Genomic DNA, 18,584 nt, shown 5'->3' with positions numbered 1-18,584 from the left:
TGAAAAAATATAACTTTGTTTCATGCTTTCTGAGGCTGACATAGATTAAAAATGTAGAGAGAAAACATTTCAAGGGAAAATAAGTTTTCTGGTTGAGCAGCCTTTATCAAAAGAGGGTCATAAAATGTTCACAGACCTCCAAGGCCAGAATATAATGTACACAACATTGTTTATGGGAAAGGTATGCAGAAAAAAATCCTGGTTTCGATAAAGACAAAACAGATGTAATGTTTGGGGTGACTCTGTATGACTTTGCATCTTTCATTTCCCTCTATGTACAAGTCAAGGTATAAAAGGTTCCCTGAAAAATAAAGTGACAGACCAGGACCAGTTTCCATGAAAGCCTGGTTCCCCCATGTCTTTCTTTTTTTTCTTTCTTTCTCTCTCTTACTCTCTTTTTCAGGCTGATTCCTTGGAGCATAGAAGCTCTCTGCATTCACTTATCTGCCTGGGTTTCCAAGACCTGAACGGGAAGGCGCTCTGCGTCTTCACTCCCTTAGGAGACCAGGAGGGCACCTGCGGTCTACATGAACAGAGCAAGTCCCTTGTCTTGGAACTTTATTGGCTTTCTGTGTAAACCAAGGAATATCAGCTTCTATTCTTTTCTCTCTCATTCATTCATTCATTCTCCAATGCTGTTTCTTCTGAGGGTTCCCCTGGATCCTGCGGGGGCTGGACCCTGGCAAACAATGAATATTTTAAAATATTAAAAAGACCCAATCAGAAAGTTGCAGGATACAGAGTCAATACACAGAAATCACTTGCATGCCTGTAAACTAACAGTGAAAAATCAGAAAGAGAAACTAAGGAATCAACTCCATTCACCATTGCAACAGAAAAATGCAGAAAATTATAAGACACTGGTGAAAGAAATCAAAGACAACATAAACAGATGGAGAGATCTTTCATGTTCCTGAGTAGAAAGAACCAATTCTGTGAAAATGACTATATTACCAAATATAATATATGGATTCAATGCAATCCTTATCAAGTTACCAATGGCGATTTTCACAGAACTAGAACAAAAAATTTCACAATGCATACGGAAACACAAAAGATCCTGAATATCCAAAGCAGTCTTGAGAAAGAAGAATGGAGCTGGAGGAATCAACCTTCCTGACTTCAGACTTTACTACAAAACTACAGTCATCAAGACAGTATGGTATTGGAACCAAAACAGAAGTATAGACCAATGGAACAAGATAGAAAGCCCAGAGATAAACCTACACATCTATGGGTAGCTTATTTTCAACAAAGGAGGCAAGAATATACAATGGGGCAAAGATAGCCTTTTCAAAAAGTGGTTTTGGGGAAACTGGACATATATATGTAAAAGAATGAAATTAGAACACTTTCTAAAACCATACAGAAAGATAAACTCAAAATGGATTAAAGATCTAAATGTAAGATCAGAAACTAAAAAACTCTTAGAGAAAAACATAGGCAGAACACTGGATGACAGAAATCAAAACAAAATCCTCTATGACCCACCTCCTAGAAAAATGGAAATGAAATAAAAAATAAACAAGTGGGACCTAATTAAACTTAAAAGCTTTTGCACAGCAAAGGAAACTAACAAACAAGGTCAAAAAACAACCCTCAGAATGGGAGAAAATAATAGCAAAGGAAACAACTGGCAAAGAATCAATCCACAAAATATACAAGCAGTTCATACAACTCAATGCCAGAAAAACAAACAACCCAATAAAAAGGTGGGGGGAAAACCTAAGCAGACATTTCTCCAAAGAAGACATTCAGATAGCTAACAAGCACATGAAAAGACGCTCAACATTGCTCAATATTAGACATATACAAATGAAAACTACAATGAGATACCACTTCACACTACTCAGAATTGCCATTATCAAAAAGTCTACAAACAATAACTGCTGGAGATGATGTGGAGAAAAGGTAATTCTCTTGCATTGCTGGTGGGAATGTAAACTGATACAGCCACAAAGCCAGCATATGGCCCAGCAATCCCACTACTGGGCATATACCCTGAGGAAACCAAATTGAAAAAGACACAAGTACCCCAATGTTCATTGCAGCACTATTTACAATAGCTAGAACATTGAAGCAACATAGGTGTCCATCGACAGATGAATGAATAGAGAAGCTAAGATACATATATACAAAGGAATATTACTCAGCCATAAAAAGGAAAGCATTTCAGGCAGTTCTAATGAGGTGGATGAACATAGAGCCTATTATACAGTGAAGTAAGTCAGAAAGAGAAATATAAATATCACATATTACCACATATATAAGGAATCTAGAAAGATGGCACTGATGAATTTATTTGCAGGGCAGATCATTAATTCCTTATTGTGAAATTCAGACTTAAATTGAAGAAACTGGGGAAAACAACAAGACCAATCAGGTATAGCTTAAATAAAATCCCTTATAACTATACAGTGGAGGTGAGAAATAGATTTAAGGGACAAGATCTGATAGAGTGCCTGATGAACTATGGACAGCGGTTTGTGACATTGTACAGGAGACAGGAATCAGGACCATCCTCAAGAAAAAGAAATGCAAAAAGCAAAATGGCTGCCTGAAATAGCTGTGAAAAGGCCTTACAAATAGCTGTGAAAAGAAGGGAAGCAAAAAGCAAAGGAGAAAAAGAAAGATATACCCATTTGAATACAGAGTTCCAAAGAATAGCAAGGAGGGATAGGAAAGCCTTCCTCAGTGATCAGTGCAAAGAAATAGAGGAAAACAACAGAATGGGAAAGACTAGAGATCTCTTCAAGGAAATTAGAGATATCAAGGGAAGATTTCATGCAAAGATGGGCACAATAAAGGACAGAAATGGTATAGATTTAACAGAAGCAGAAGATATTAAGAACAAGTGGCAAGAATACATAGAAGAACTGTACCAAAAATTTTTCATGACCATATAATCATGATGGTGTCATCACTCACATTCACCTAACACCAGATATCCTGGAATGTGAAGTCAAGTTGGTCTTAGGAAGCATCACTACAAACAAAGCTAGTGGAGGTGATGGAATTCCAGTTGAACTATTTCAAATCCTGAAAGATGATGCTGTGAAAATGCTGCACTCAATATGCCAGCAAATTTGGAAAATTCAGCAGTGGCCACAGGACTGGATAAGGTCAGTTTTCATTCCAATCCCAAAGAAAGGAAATGCCAAAGAATGCTCAAACTACCTCACAATTGCACTCATCTCACATGCTAGTAAAGTAATGCTCAAAATTCTCCAAGCTGGCCTTCAGCAATACATGAACCGTGAACTTCCACATGTTCAAGCTGGTTTTAGAAAAGGAAGAAGAACCAGTGATTAAATTGCCAGCATCTGCTGGATCATAGAAAAAGCAAGAGAGTTCTATGAAAACATCTCTTTCTGCTTTATTGACTATGCCAAAGCCTTTGACTGTGTGGATCACAATAAACTGTGGAAAATTCTGAAAGAGATAGGAATACCAGACCACCTGACCTGCCTCTTGAGAAATCTGTATGCAGGTCAGGAAGCAACAGTTAGAACTGGACATGGAACAACAGACTGGTTTCAAATAGGAAAAGGAGTACGTCCAGGCTGTATATTGTCCCCCTGCTTATTAACTTCTATGCGCAATACATCTTGAGAAATGCTGGGCTGGATGAAGCACAAGCTGGAATCAAGATTGCCAGGAGAAATATCAATAACCTCAGATATGCAGCTGACACCACCCTTATGGCAGAAAGTGAAGAGGAACTAAAAAGCCTCTTGATGAAAGTGAAAGAGGAGAGTGAAAAAGTTGACTTAAAGCTCAGCTTTCAGAAAACGAAGATCATGGCATCTGGTCCCTTCACTTCATGGGAAATAGATGGGGAAACAGTGGAAACAGTGTCAGACTTTATTTGGGTGGGGGGGGCTCCAAAATCACTGCAGATGGTGATTGCAGCCATGAAACTAAAAGACGCTTACTCCTTGGAAGAAAAGTTATGACCAACCTAGATAGCATATTCAAAAGCAGAGACATTACTTTGCCAACAAAGGTCCGTCTAATCAAGGCTATGGTTTTTCCAGTGGTCATGTATGGATGTGAAAGTTGGACTGTGAAGAAGGCTGAGTGCCAAAGAATTGATGCTTTTGAACTGTGGTGTTGGAGAAGACTCTTGAGAGTCCCTTGGACTGCAAGGAGAGCCAACCAGTCCATCCTGAAGGAGATCAACCCTGGGATTTCTTTGGAAGGAATGATGCTAAAGCTGAAACTCCAGTACTTTGGCCACCTCATGCAAAGAGTTGACTCATTGGAAAAGACTCTGATTCTGGGAGGGATTGGGGGCAGGAGGAGAAGGGGATGACAGAGGGTGAGAAGGCTGGATGGCATCACTGACTCGATGGACGTGAGTCTGAGTGAACTCCAGGAGTTGGTGATGGACAGGGAGGTCTGGCGTGCTGCAATTCATGGGATCGCAAAGAGTCGGACACGACTGAGCGACTGAACTGAATTGAACTGAATTGAATCAAGATTTTTGCTATAGGGAGGCAACATTCCTAGTTTCTGAGATCACACAAGTTTTTTCCAGTCACATGTATGATACTGCTGCTGCTGCTAAGTCGCTTCAGTCGTGTCCGACTCTGTGCGACCCCAGAGTCGGCAGGCCACCAGGCTCCCCCATCCCTGGTATTCTCCAGGCAAGAACACTGGAGTGGGTTGCCATTTCCTTCTCCAATGCATGAAAGGGAAAAGTGAAAGTGAAGCATTTCAGTCGTGTCCGACTCTTTGCATTCCCAGGGACTGCAGCCTACCAGGCTCCTCCGTCCATGGGATTTTCCAGGCACGAGTACTGGAGTGGGGTGCCATTGCCTTCTCCATGTATGATACTGGATGGTCACAAACATTTCCAATCATCTCTATACACAAAGACTAGAAATCAGGCACACATCCTTGAATACAATTATGCATACATTGATTCATCAAAGAGGCTGTGAACCACAGTTATCTCTGATATTGCAAACATTCAATGTCTGAAACTATCCTGCCAACTGTACTCTGTTGCCTTGGCAACAGAATATACATGTGCATGGAAAAATCTTATTGCCTAAGCACCAGGATCTTTAAAAAGGGTTTAAGCGGTTGACTATGCCAAAGGTTCAAGCCAGGAGGTGAGGTTTTAGTCCAATTATAGACAGAGATACAGAATTTGTGCTAAGATAACAGTCATTCATCTATTAACTGAAGTATTTCTGGACTGGTACCTATGTGCAATAAACTGGGGAATGCAAAGACGGACTAGGCATAGTCTGCTATGTGCCAGCACAAAGTAATAAATATTAATTGATTAATCAATGAATTTTGTAGAAGGTCATAATTCAATGACCATAGTTTACTAGTACTTGACTGTATGTTACAAAGAGACTGAAACTCCTGTGTGTATTACCAAGTTATACAGGACAATTTATTTGTAAACTGTGATAAAATATTATGACTTGAATTAGAACCACCAGTAAATATATCAACTAAGACTATAATAAAATCCAGACAGACACTGGTATAGGCCAAACCCTATATCACACAAAGTAATGTGTGAATTATACCTCACTGAAGCTTTTAAAACAAAATAATTTCTTATGTTCTCATTCAAGAAAAATTATTCAAATAGACCATCACAAGACTGTGCATTCACTTAAACCAATCTATAAAAATAAACCACTAAGGTAATTTGAATTTGCCTTCTGTGACTTACCAAATAGAACTTAAATGTAAGCCAGAATCCCATGGTTCTGTATCTTCAGAACAGCTAACTAGTGAGCCCTTGAGAGAGTATGAGTGATTGCAGTTAAAGCAACTACTTGGTGACCACTCAAATTAACAACCATCTGGAGGAGTATCCCAAGTGACACTCTTTATTTATGACTCTCTGATTACATGCAAAGAGCAAAGATGTAAAATCAAACCTCTATTCTAGTAAACCAAAGGCATAACTAAAAGCAAATTATCTTAAGTGAATATACTTTTAGTTTGCTGGGAAATGCGTATCAACAGGAGATTCCCCATGGGCTACCTTAACAATATGAAAAATGCCATGCTGACAGTGCCAGGTCTTCTAGGGGTCTGGGAGAGCCCTAGGAATGGCTGCCAGGTGACATCTTGGTGGGGGAGATTTAGAATCTGAAGACCTGGTCATGGAGATCTGGAGATTGACCTCTGCTGCAAATGAAGGAAAGACTGCATTTCCAGAGCCAAGAAATGACCCACTGACCCAGTATCTCAGCTCTGAGTTTGGCTTTTAGGATTTTTGTTGATTTGGGGATGGAGAGCTGAAATATGGGAGGAATTTGGCAAGGAAAAGAACCCAAATGAACTACTTTCTGGCTTCAAGTGACTTCTGCTAAAGAGAGCGTAAAAAGGCAATTGACTTCTAGGAGTTGGAGACTCTGGGTCTCGCCATTAATTACATTCCTGAAAAATGTATCATCTGATGACAGCTTGGGTCACAACACCAGGGTGCCTTTCATTGATAATATCATGTTTCCTTTCACTAGCCTTGAGAATTCAATGCTTCTCTGAGGAGGCAGGAGCTGCCCTTCCTAGTTTCCTTTGCTGATATATTATCCATTTGCCTGGCCCAACTGCTCATGAAAGTCTGTGTCAAGTTACTGGGGAGGTATCAATGATCTTTAGCAGGCAATTAGCTTCAACTTAGCCCTTGATATCTCAGATGACCAAAGTTGAGAGTTTATGCTTAAGCTTTCTCTGTGAACCATGGAGCCAGGTCCAAGTCTGAATTCTAAACTCTGAACACCATGCTCAAATCAAGCATGTACCTGTCTGTGACTCTTTCTCATTGGGACTCTTTTTCTAGGAGCCAGAAAGGAGCTCCTGGGAGAGCTGCCCAGGGTCTCATTGTAACTGTCTTACTAATTAACACATGGCACAAAACATCCAAAAATATCTGCAGGCTTGATTTTAAATTGATTTTTATTATATTTTGTGGTTCTGCTATCTTATTTTAGATTCTAACTTTTCATTTAGCTTTTAAACACTTTGCAGGATGGGTTTACAGTTAATATTAATAAACCAAGAAACTCAGGATAACTCTAAACAAATTAGATTGCAAATAACTTTAACCTTATTTAATGCTTTTCAAAGAATTATAAATATATTTTAGAGTTGCCTCCCTTTAAAATTAAAGGGATTACCTGGAAGGAAGTAAAAAACTCATTAATTTTCTCTTCTCTTATTTGGTATTAATCACAGGCTGTCTTTTGTCATTTATTTCCTTCTCAAGTCTACTTTTGTGCCCCCAACACTATGAGTTCATTGAGAGAAGAGTGAAGTGAAGTGAATTGAAAGTAACTCAGTCATATCCAACTCTTTGCAACCCCATGGACTCTACAGTCCATGGAATTCTCCAGGCCAGAATACTGGAGTGGGTAGTGTTTCCCTTCTCCAGGGAATCTTTCCAATCCAGGGACAGAATCCAGGTCTCCTGCATTGCAGGCAGATTCTTTACCAGCTGAGCCACCAGGGAAGCCCTTGAGAGAAGAAGGTTTGCCTTAAATCAACTTGTGACCCCCAATGGCAGGTCACAAGGTGCCATATATGGCACAGTCTTGCACATGCTATTTTAGTTCAGACCCTATTCACCTGTTTACTTATGACTGCTTCTGCCGATCCAACCTCAAGGTCTGGGCCATCTTCTGTTTTCCACCTATTAACTTGGTCTTTAACCCCAAGTTAAAGCCCACTCTGCAATATCCCACTTCAAATGAGATTCCAATTGGACTGCTTCTTTCTGTTGATTCTAGTTTATGCAATTTGATGTAAATATGTAGATAATGACTAGTTTTTAAAAAGCATTTCAAAAAACAAACAAATTAAAAGTATTTCAAGCTCTTATACATATGTTTCCTTTGTTTTTGAAGAGCTACACTTCAACTGAAAATTTTTCTATGAATCCTTTCAGAAAAGAAGGACTATATTTATTTGGCAATGCTGAGATTCCTAAAAATGGTTTTTTGAAAATTTCCATCCTAATATAAAATTCTCTTAATTGGGGAAGACACCCATATATGATCATTTATTTTTGTACTAAAATATTTGTTTTGCATCTTTTCTATGTATTTATGCAACTTTGTATCACTGAGTAAAGTGCCCAATAAAAAAGAAAAAGACTTTTGATGATGTACTTTATAAGTCATCAGTTCAGTTCAGTTGCTCAGTTGTACCTGACTCTTTGTGACCCCATGGACTGCAGGCATCCCTATCCATCATCAACTCCTGGAGATTGCTCAATTTCATGTCCATTAAGTTGGTGATGCCATCCAACCATCTCATCCTCTGTCATCCCCTTCTCCTCCTGCCTTCAATCTTGCCCAGCATGAGGGTCTTTTCCAATGAGTCAGTTCTCCACATCAGGTGGCCAAAGTATTGGAGCTTCAGTTTCAACTTCAGCATCAGTCGTTCCAATGAACATTCAGGACTGATCTCCTTTAGGATGGACTGGTTGGATCTTCTTGCAGTCCAAGGGAGTCTCAAGAGTCTTCTCCAACACCACAGCTCAAAAGCATCAATTCTTCAGCACTCAGCTTTATGGTCCAACTCTCACATCCGTACATGACTACTGAGAAAAACCATAGCTTTGACTAGACGGACCTTTGTCGGCAAAGCAATGTCTCTGCTTTTTAATATGCTGTCTAGGTTGGTCACAACTTTTCTTCCAAGGAGCAAGTGTCTTTTAATTTCATGGCTGTAATCACCACCTTCAGTGATTTTGGAGCCCAAGAAAATAAAGTCTGTCACTGTTTCCATTGTTTCCCCATCTATTTGCCATGAAGTAATGGGACCATGTTACTAGCGACACCAGAAAAGACTTAGGAAATAGAGACTTTAGGTTAACTTTCTTGACCCTCACTTGGAAAAGATAAACTTATCAGTGATGTTATATCTTTGACTAAACAATGTGGCCCATGAGGGACCTGGAGGGGCTGCCAATGAAGGGGCTCAGCCCCTCCCACAGCAGGGAATCAAGCCAACCTGACTCCCCTGAAGGACGCTGGATTCTTAGAGAGGCGACATGCAGAAAGAGCAAATAAGCTGGAGGCTCCTTCAGGCCTGCATTAGAGCCTTGGAAAATCTTCCAGGGGTGCCTCCTCCACAGGCTTCAGGGGCTGACCTGGCTTCTATCCCTTCATAGGTTGATTCTGGGCATTCCATAATTATGTAAGTCATTGAAAGCTTTCTAATGAACATAAGTCAGCCCAAGTCATCTTTTATTTCTTGTGCCCACAAAGCCTGCCTGGTAAAGCACAGTCACTCACACATGACCTGGCCGGCACTTCCTAGACCCAGCACTGTCGACAGTCCCCTGCCTGTCCCTGCTCAGCTCCCTGCCATCTCGATGCCAGCTCTCCCCAGACAATCACATTCTTTTGACTAAAGGATCCTCCACAGTGAGCTGGAACATCATCTAATAAGCAGAAACTACCAAGTATATCCCTCTTCTCTGCCCCTCCAGCTTAAATTTATCTTTGCCTCTCTTTTTTCAGATACACATAAAAGCTGCCCTTTCCTCTTTTCCAGGGCTGTCCTCAGGTCTATGCCGCTCTGAGACTGGGAACCAGCTACAATTTCCCCTCTCCATCAGCTGCTTCTCCTCAGTCCACTCACCCTTCAGCCACCCTGGTTCTAGAAGGCCCTTTCCCATCAAACATTCTCATCACCTCACTGTCAGCTCACTACTTTCTTCAGTTTCTCTCTGTCTCTGCTTCTGTAACCTCTGAAACCACCACAATCAGGCTTCTGCTTCCACCAGTCTCACCCAAGGTCACTAAACTGTTCTCATGAAGATTACCAGAAACTTGCAAAAAGCCATATCAAAGAATTTCATTTCAGTTCTTAGCCCAAGGGACAAATATTGCAGAAAGTGCTAGTCATTACAAAATAATGATTTCTTTTTTAAAAATGGAATTCCCCAAACATGCTCATTCTCCCCTGTAGCTACTTTCTCCTCTGCTCACTGATCTGTGAGCAGAAGGGAAGAACACAACATCTGGTCACATCCATAAAAGGAAGGATGTGTCTCTGCATCCCATCCCCCTCCTGCTGGCTGAGACTTGGGTGTGACATGGTCTACACCTGCTACATCTGCCATAGGCATCTATACCCCAGGGATGTAGAAAAATAAGGGATAGGGAGCCACAGCCCCAGATAATCTCATGAAGCCCTACAACCCTCGGCCACCCCTGAGCTCAGGGAGACTGAGTTGCTGAGGATTCCAAAGCCAGACTAAAACCCACGCCCAAGCTTAATGCTGTTCCCAGCATGGTCCTTGGTGAAATGCAAACAGTTCTGGGAAAGTGGGCTCCCACAGTCTCTGGTACCATGTGCCCATGGTAACTTCTGCTATCGGGTATCAATTTAGCCACCAAAACAGCTCTGCAGACTCTAAAAAATGTTTCTAAGAACTCGGTGTCTACATACCTAGCTTGGGATTGTCTTTCTCCTCCTGAAGCACTAAAACTTCTTTTTAAAGTGCCTGAAACAAGAAAATAAAAATAACTTCACATTTTCCTGCTGCAAATCATTTATTTTTTCACTCATTTGCCTGTTTAAAAATATCTAACCAATTGTACCTACTATAAAGACTGCCTTCATTTATGATACTATCAGCTAAAATATAATGTTGCAAATTACTGTTCATTAACATGTTTGTTTAATGGTCATTGCTCAAAGAAAAAGTACTAAATAAAGAAACTCCATGATCAGTTGCTAACAAAGCACATAAAACATCTGTATCATCATCATCCTAAATCCCTTGCCAAGAGAGCTAGAAGTAACCACATTCAAGTGTAAGGGTCCAGCTTTTCCTTCCTCACTTGCCCACTGACCCTCCCCATCCTTGTTACTGTGGATACACAATGTCCCATCATCTCAAAATTCACCTCAGTTAGTAATTAACTGCTTCTAGAATCTGCTACATATGTTTAAATGCACAAATATCTTTGCTACATAATATTCATGTTACTCAATCACAAATCAAGACATTTTATTTAGCAGACAGGGCAGGAATTTAAATGGAAAACGGAACAGAGTGTTGGAATTTGACATTGCCCCGGAAAATGTGGAACGTCTATAATCCACTTTGATGGACCATTTAATTTTGAAAAGAGACAAGTATGAAGCAGAATCCTTAGAGTTCTACTCTGATCCTTAGAGACACAATTTTAAACTTTCTTTTATGAAATTTTCATAGTATAGTCATTGAGAATGGATTATTTACAATTTATTTCAGAGTATTTCTATCTATCCTATTTAATATTCCATCAACTTACTCTTTTAAAAGAGTCAGGAAACTCAAACAGGGGCTCTGTGTCAACCTAGAGGGGTGGGACGGGGAGGGAGATGGGAAAGTGAAGTCGCTCAGTCATGCCCAACTCTTTGCGACCCCATGGACTGTAGCCTACCAGGCTCTTCTGTCCGGGATTTTCCAGGCAAGAGTGCTGGAGTGGATTGCCATGTCCTTCTCCAGGGGATCTTCCCAACCCAGAAATCGAACCTGGGTCTCCCGCATTGTGAGCAGACGCTTTACCATCTGAGCCACCAGGGAAGCAGGTAGGGAGATGGGAGGGAGGTTAAAAAGGGAGGGGATATGTGTATACCTATGGCTGGTTCATGTTGAGGTTTGACCGAACACAGTTGAATTCTATAAAACAATTATCCTTCAATAAAAAATAAATTAATTTTTTAAAAAGAGTTATTCTTTTCTGAATTTTCTATTTTAACTGGTGTTTTATTTCAATTTCAGATTTGTTTAATGAATTGAATCCTATGTTTCAATAGAGAAGATTCTTTAAATTTTATCTAAGTATATCTTTACTTTCCCATGCCCCAGTCTATTTTTTTTTTATTGTTTCAAATTAAGAGTAAAGATTAACATATTTGCTGAATCTGCATGGTGTTTTTCATAATTCTAAATAATTATAACATTTATTTAACTTTAGTGTTTTAAGAAAAATATATCCCTTTATATTAATGTAAGTAAAACTGTACAAAATTTAGTCTACAGCAAGACTAATTTCTTCTCCAGGTTTCTAACCTCTGATCAACAGACTCATAAAAGGTCACTTCCATTACTCCTGTAGTTAGTTAGTATGTTTCCAAATAAGTTATCTCCACTCCCCAGTTAGAATCTGTATTTGCTGGAAGAAATAATTAAACTGTTAGTTTGACAGGAGGCAATGGAAAGCCACAGTGCCAGGTGGACTTTGCACTAATTAGCACTGCACCTGGAAAACAAACTGTTCATTTATGTAGGTGATGGCATCTGCTTGACTCCCAGGTACAATTTCCAGACCTCTACCTGCTGGAATCCATAAGTTGTAAAGAAAGCTTACTGAATGTCGATTCCTTCAAAGGGCTTGAGCTGGAGCTGCTAAAGCTATCCGAAATGTCCAATTCATCATCAAGCTCTGAATATATATCTGCACATTAATAAAAATAAAAAGCAAATGAACCTTGAAACACAAAGGAATCAAGAGTGTATTCATGTTGTAACCTTTTCACTAGAAATACCTTTCTCAATATTTTCCAAGTTGAAGTTATCATCTGACAAGAGTCCATCACAGGTCCGGTCTTCATCCTTACCACATGGTGCCTGGAAGCCTTCAGCAGGGAGGTCTGTGATTTCTGAAAGTTCACTTTTCAGGCTTCCTGCTCCACTGCTGCTGCTACTCAAGCTTGTCTTCTCAAAGGTTTCCTGAAAGAGAAAGTCAGTTTTTAATACCCGCTTCTTTCCCTTCTCTGCAGGACTTAAAGTTCGTTAGAATATACATTAAAATGACTAGAATATCATTATAAATATTGGTGCTGAAATGGCATCAGTAGTTCTACCTACGTAAATTTTATAGAATTCTTTCAGTCCATAATGAACCCCTACAAAACAAAGTGGGTTTGCTACCATTGGAAAACAAAGCATAGAAGTGGCAAAATAAAAATAAAAATAACAAAATAAAAAAAAAAGAAGTGGCAAAATACTCAGGAGCAAAGGCCTGTGCAATCTGGTGAAAGAAAATATAGCACTAAGGAGTAAGTTATGTAGAATAATTATGGAAATAAGAGGCCAAAGGGGAGGATTAAAAAGACCTTGATCTAACATCCTCCCATGGGCACACCAAAATGGCAAGTACTTACAGAGCAACTGCTGATGAGAAAAACTGAAATCTAATAGAAAATACCTTCCACAACTAAAGATATAAAGAAGAAACCACAATGAGACAGGATAGGTGGAGGCACAGTAAGTCAAGCCCATACCCCTGTGTGAGTGACCCACAAGCAGGAAGATAATTATAATTTAGATATTTTCACCAAAGAGCAATGGGTCCATGCCCCAAACCAGGCTCCCCAGCCCAGGCATCATACACCAGGAAATGAGCCCCCAGAACATTTGCTTTTAAAGGCCAGCTGCACTCACTTTTAGGAGAATCAGAGGTTTTAGGACACAGAGATTCCACTACCACGGGACAAACACAAAATTTCACACATTCCAGGACCCAGGGCAGAAGCAATAACTTGAAAGTAACCTGGGTCAGGCTTATCTGTCGATCTTGGAAAGTCTTCTAGAGGAGAAGGAGGCTCAAGTAGAACTCCCTGGAGACACAGACACAGGTGGCAGCCATTTTGGGGAACTCAACCTAGTAGTGCAAGTACCATTGTGGAATCCTCCCTCCAGCTTACCATCCACCAGAAACCAGCCCCACCCCAGTCCCTTCCCAGTGCCAGTGCCCATTGGTTTGTAGGCACCAGTACTGGGCAGGTCAATCAGATAATCAAGAGAGAACACAGCTCCACTCACTAGAAGTCTGGCTTCCATAAGACCCCCTGAGCCCACAGCTGCCACTGGATAAGGCCCTGACCACCAGCAAGCCCAGGAACCAGCCCCATACACCAGTGTGCAGGCACTGGACCAGGGGCCCTCAGGTCCTCCAGTCAGTGACGCTGTGATTTGGTCCCACCAACTAGGGGGCAGACACCACCACCACAACCACTGTAACCCTACAACCTGCCTTGTCAGCATTCAGCCAATCCATCAGTAGGCCTACATCAGCCCTAAGACCTTCTGGGCCTGGGCCCCATCCATCAGTAGACCAATACCAATTCTGAGAAATCTTGAGCTGGAATCCAGCCCCACTCACAGTGGGCCAGCAACAACTTTGGGAAACTTCAGAACCCACAGCCAGGTGCACCAGAAATCAGGCTTACCCAATAGCAGACCAACACTAGATATGGGGATGCTGGCCCCACAACCCCCAACCCCAGAACACAGCTCCACCATCAGCGGGCCATCACTACTAAGCCAAGGCACCTCCAGAGGCTCAACAGTCAGCTACACCATGATCTGGCTCCAACAACCAGTAGCTGACAACCTCTAAATGTGTCAACCAACTAGACCATGGACCAGCCATACCTACAAGACCACTCACATAGTCTGCCACAAAAGAAGGACTCATACAGCTCACATAGTGGGAAACTCTAGAGCACATAGCTCTGTTGACAGAGGGGAGTGTGATGCTGGAACACATAGGATGTTTCCCACAAAAGGCCATTTATCCAAAGTCAGGAAACATAACAAACCTACTAAATACATAGAAACAAAACTGAGACGACCCAGAGGGATGGTATGAGGAGGGAGGAGGGAGGAGGGGGTCAGGATGGGGAACATGTGTATACCTGTGGCGGATTCATTTCAATGTATGGCAAAACCAATACAATATTATAAAGTAATTAACCTCCAATTAAAATAAATAAATTTGTATTTTAAAAAAAAACAGAAAATCAGGTAAAATGAGGTGACAGAGGAACATGTTCCCAGTGAAGAAATAATATGAAACCCCAAAAGAATTAAATGAAGTTGAGAGAAGCAATCTACCCAACAGAGTTCAGGTAATGTTTGATGGTGAAGATGGTCAAAGAGGTACAGAAAAGATTGGACAAACAGAGTGAGAAGTCGGGATTTTTAGCAGAGTGGGAAAATATAAAGAAGAACAAAACAGAGATGAAGAATACAATAACAGACAAGGAAAAAAAAAACACCAAAAGGAATCAACGGTAGATTGGTTGGTACAAAGGAACAGATCAGTGAACTGGAAGGCAGACTAGTGGAAATCACTGAAGCTGGAGAGAAAAAAGAAAGAGTGAGGATAGTTTGAGAGACATCTGCGATAACATCAAACACATTAATATTCACATTACAGAGTACAAGGGTCCCAGAAGAAGAAGAGAGAGAAAGAGGCAGAGAACATATTTGAAAAAGTCCCTGAACCTGGGAAAGGAAATATGTATTCAGGTTCAGGAAACACAGAGAGTCCCAGAGAGGACTGACCCAAAGAAGACCACAACAAGACACACTGTAATTAAAATGGCAAAAATTAAAGATAATGAAAGAATATTAAAAGCGAGAAAAAGAAAAAGCAAGAAGTTACATGCAAGGGAACTCTCATAAGGCCATCAGCTGGCTTTTTAGCAGAAACTGCAGGCCAGAAGAGAGTGGCATTATATAGTTAAAGTGATGAAAGGGAAAACTTACAACCAAGAATATTCTGGCAAAATTCTCATTCAGATTTGGTGGACATAAAGAGCTTTAGAGACAAGCAAAACCTCAGAGTTCAGCACTACCAAAGCAGCTTCACAAGCAACGTTAAAGGAACTTTTCCAAGTAAAAGAAAAAAGGCCACAGCTAAAAAAGGAAAAGACTCACTGGTAAAGACAAATAAACAGTAAAGGCAGTAAACTAACCACGAACAAAGATAGTAGGGTGATTAAGAACTAAGTAGAATGATTAAGAACTAAAGACCCTCTTGATGAAAGTGAAAGAGAAGAGTAAAAAAAAAAAAAAAAGTTTGCTTAAAACTCAACATTCAGAAAACTGGAAGGCAGACTAGTGGAAAGATCATAGCATCTGGTCCCATCACTTCATGCGAAATAGATGGGGAATAAAACCCTGTGACAAACTTTATTTTCTTGGGCTCCAAAATCACTGCAGATGGTGACTGCAGCCATGAAATTAAAAGATGCTTATTACTTGGAAGAAAAGTTATGAACAACCTAGACAGCATATTAAAAAGCAGAGACATTACTTTGCCAACAAAAGTCCATCTAGTCAAGGCTCTGGTTTTTCCATTAGTCATGTATGGATGTGAGAGTTGGACTATAAAGAAAGCTGAGTGTAGTAGAATTAATGCTTTTGAACTGTGGTATTGGAGAAGACTCTTGAGAGTCCCTTGGACTGTGAGGAGAGCCAACCAGTCCATCCTAAAGGAAATCATCCCTGAATATTCATTGGAAGGACTGATGTTGAAGCTAAAACTCGAACACTTTGGCCACCTGATGAAAAGAACTGACTCATTTGAAAAGACCCTGATGTTGGGAAAGATTGAAGGCAGGAGGAGAAGGGGATGACAGAGGATGAGATGGTTGGATGGCATCATGGACTCAATGGACATGAGTTTGAGTAAACTCCAGGAGTTGGTGATGGACAGGGAGACCTGATGTGCTGCAGTCCAGGGGGTCACAAAGAGTCAGACATGACTGAGCAACTGAACTGAACTGAACAGATCCATCAATAATAATTTTAAATGTACATGGACTAAATGCTCTAATCAGAAGATATAGAGTGGCTGAGTGGATGAAAAGGCAAAATATACATATATGCTGCTTACAAGACACTCACTATGCAGTCTACAAGACACTAACTGTGCTGCCTATGGGACACTCACTTCAAATCTAAAGATACACAAAGACAAAGTGAGCTGATGGAAAAGTTATTCCATGAAAAGTGGAAGTGAAAAGAAAGTTGGAGTAGCAGTACTTAAATTAGACAAAATAGAATTTAAAACAAAGACTGTAAAGAGACAAAGAAGGATTTTGAGGTCAATAAGAAGATATAACAACTGTAAATATGTATGAATCCAACATAAGCACCTAAATACACAAAGCAAATATTAACAACATAACTAAAGAAATTGATAGTAAAAGAATAATAGCAGGTGGTTTTAACACTCTACTTACACCAATGGAGAGATCATCCAGATAGAAAGCCAATAAGGAAACATGGGCCTTAAATGACACAACAGACCATGGGATTTTCCAGGCAAGAGTACTGGAGTGAGTTGCCATTGCCTTCTCTGACAATAGATCATACAGACTTAATAGATATACACAAAACACTCTACCCCAAAGCAGAAAATTACACATTCCTTTCAAGTGTACAAAGAACATTCTCAAGGATGGATCACATATTAGGATACAAAATACGTCTGAGTAAATTTAAGAACAATGAAATCATAGCAAGGGTATTTTCTGACCATAACACTATGAGATTAGAATCAACTACAAGGAAAAAAAAAACTGTAAGAACACAAACAAATAAAGGCTAAACTGTATGTTACTAAACAACCAATGGATTATTGAAAAAAATCAAATAGGAAATCAAAAAATAGTTGTAGACAAATGAAAATGAAACACAATTCAAAGTCTATGGGATACAAGAAAAGTACTTTGAAGATTGAAATTTATAGTAATACAAGCCTACCAGATGGTGACTATAGCCATGAAAATTAAAAGACGCTTGCTCCTTGGAAGGAAAGTTATGATCAAGCTAGACAGCATATTAAAAAGCAGAGACATTACTTTGCCGACAAAGGTCCATCTAGTCAAAGCTATGGTTTTTCCAGTAGTCATGTATGGATGTGAGAGTTGGACTATAAAGAAGACTGAGCACCAAATAATTGATGCTTTTGAACTGTGGTATTGGAGAAGACTCTTGAGAGTCCCTTGGACTGCAAGGAGATCCAACCAGTCCATCCTAAAGGAAATCAGCCCTTAATATTCATCGGAAGGACTGATGCTGAAGCTCCAATACTTTGGCCACCTGATGCAAAGAACTGACTCGTTGGAAAAGACCCTAATGCTGGGAAAGATTGAAGGCAGGAGGAGAAGGGGACGACAGAGGATGAGATGGTTGGATGGCATCACGGACTCAATGGAAATGAGTTTGAGTAAACTCCAGCAGTTGGTGATGGACAAGCCTAGAGTGTTACAGTCCATGGGATCGCAAAGAGTCAGACATGACTGAGCAACTAAACTGAAGCCTAACTTAGGAAACAAAAATAAAATCTCAGAAACAACAACAACAACAACAAACTTAACCCTACACCTAGAGGAATTTGAAAAGGAAAAATGAAGAAAAAAGTTAGTAGAAGGAAAGAAAACATAAAGATCAAAGCAGAAATAAATGAAATAGAGACCAAAAAAAGACAAAACAATTTAAAAAGTCAGTCTATTTCACTTCCAGGGATTGGTCTGTTCAAATTATCCATTTCTTTTTGATTAAGTTTTGACAGGCTGTATGTTTCTAAAAACTTGTCCATTTCTTCTGGATTGTCCAATTTGTTGGCATATAATTGTTCATCACATTGTTTCTTTCTGCCTATTTTTTCTGTATTTCTGTGGAATTGGTTGTTATTTCTTTACTTACACTTTTTTTTTTTTTTTTGAGGGAGGTTGGTCCACTGTCCTTTCTTCTTGGTGAGTTTTTCACTTTGTTAATGTGGTGTTTCACAGTGATTAAT

The 18,584-nt window shown here is 40.0% G+C and overlaps 1 protein-coding gene across 1 annotated transcript in view; it reads right to left on the bottom strand.

Moving 5' to 3' along the window:
* NEK10 (NIMA related kinase 10) overlaps positions 1 to 18,584 on the bottom strand; it is a 252,379-nt gene that overhangs the window by 78,100 nt on the left and 155,695 nt on the right. The window contains exons 26-28 of the mRNA XM_052640083.1: positions 12,532 to 12,715; positions 12,354 to 12,440; positions 10,441 to 10,495 (exon numbers count right to left, since the gene is read on the bottom strand). Of these exons, the coding sequence (XP_052496043.1) occupies positions 10,441 to 10,495; positions 12,354 to 12,440; positions 12,532 to 12,715 (326 nt within the window). The remainder of the gene's footprint in view (positions 1 to 10,440; positions 10,496 to 12,353; positions 12,441 to 12,531; positions 12,716 to 18,584) is intronic.

This window comes from Budorcas taxicolor, chromosome 1 (assembly GCF_023091745.1).
Source record: "Budorcas taxicolor isolate Tak-1 chromosome 1, Takin1.1, whole genome shotgun sequence".
Taxonomy (NCBI): domain Eukaryota; kingdom Metazoa; phylum Chordata; class Mammalia; order Artiodactyla; family Bovidae; genus Budorcas; species Budorcas taxicolor.
Note: the sequence above shows the minus strand (reverse complement) of the source record. Positions and strands in the feature narration are given on the sequence as shown.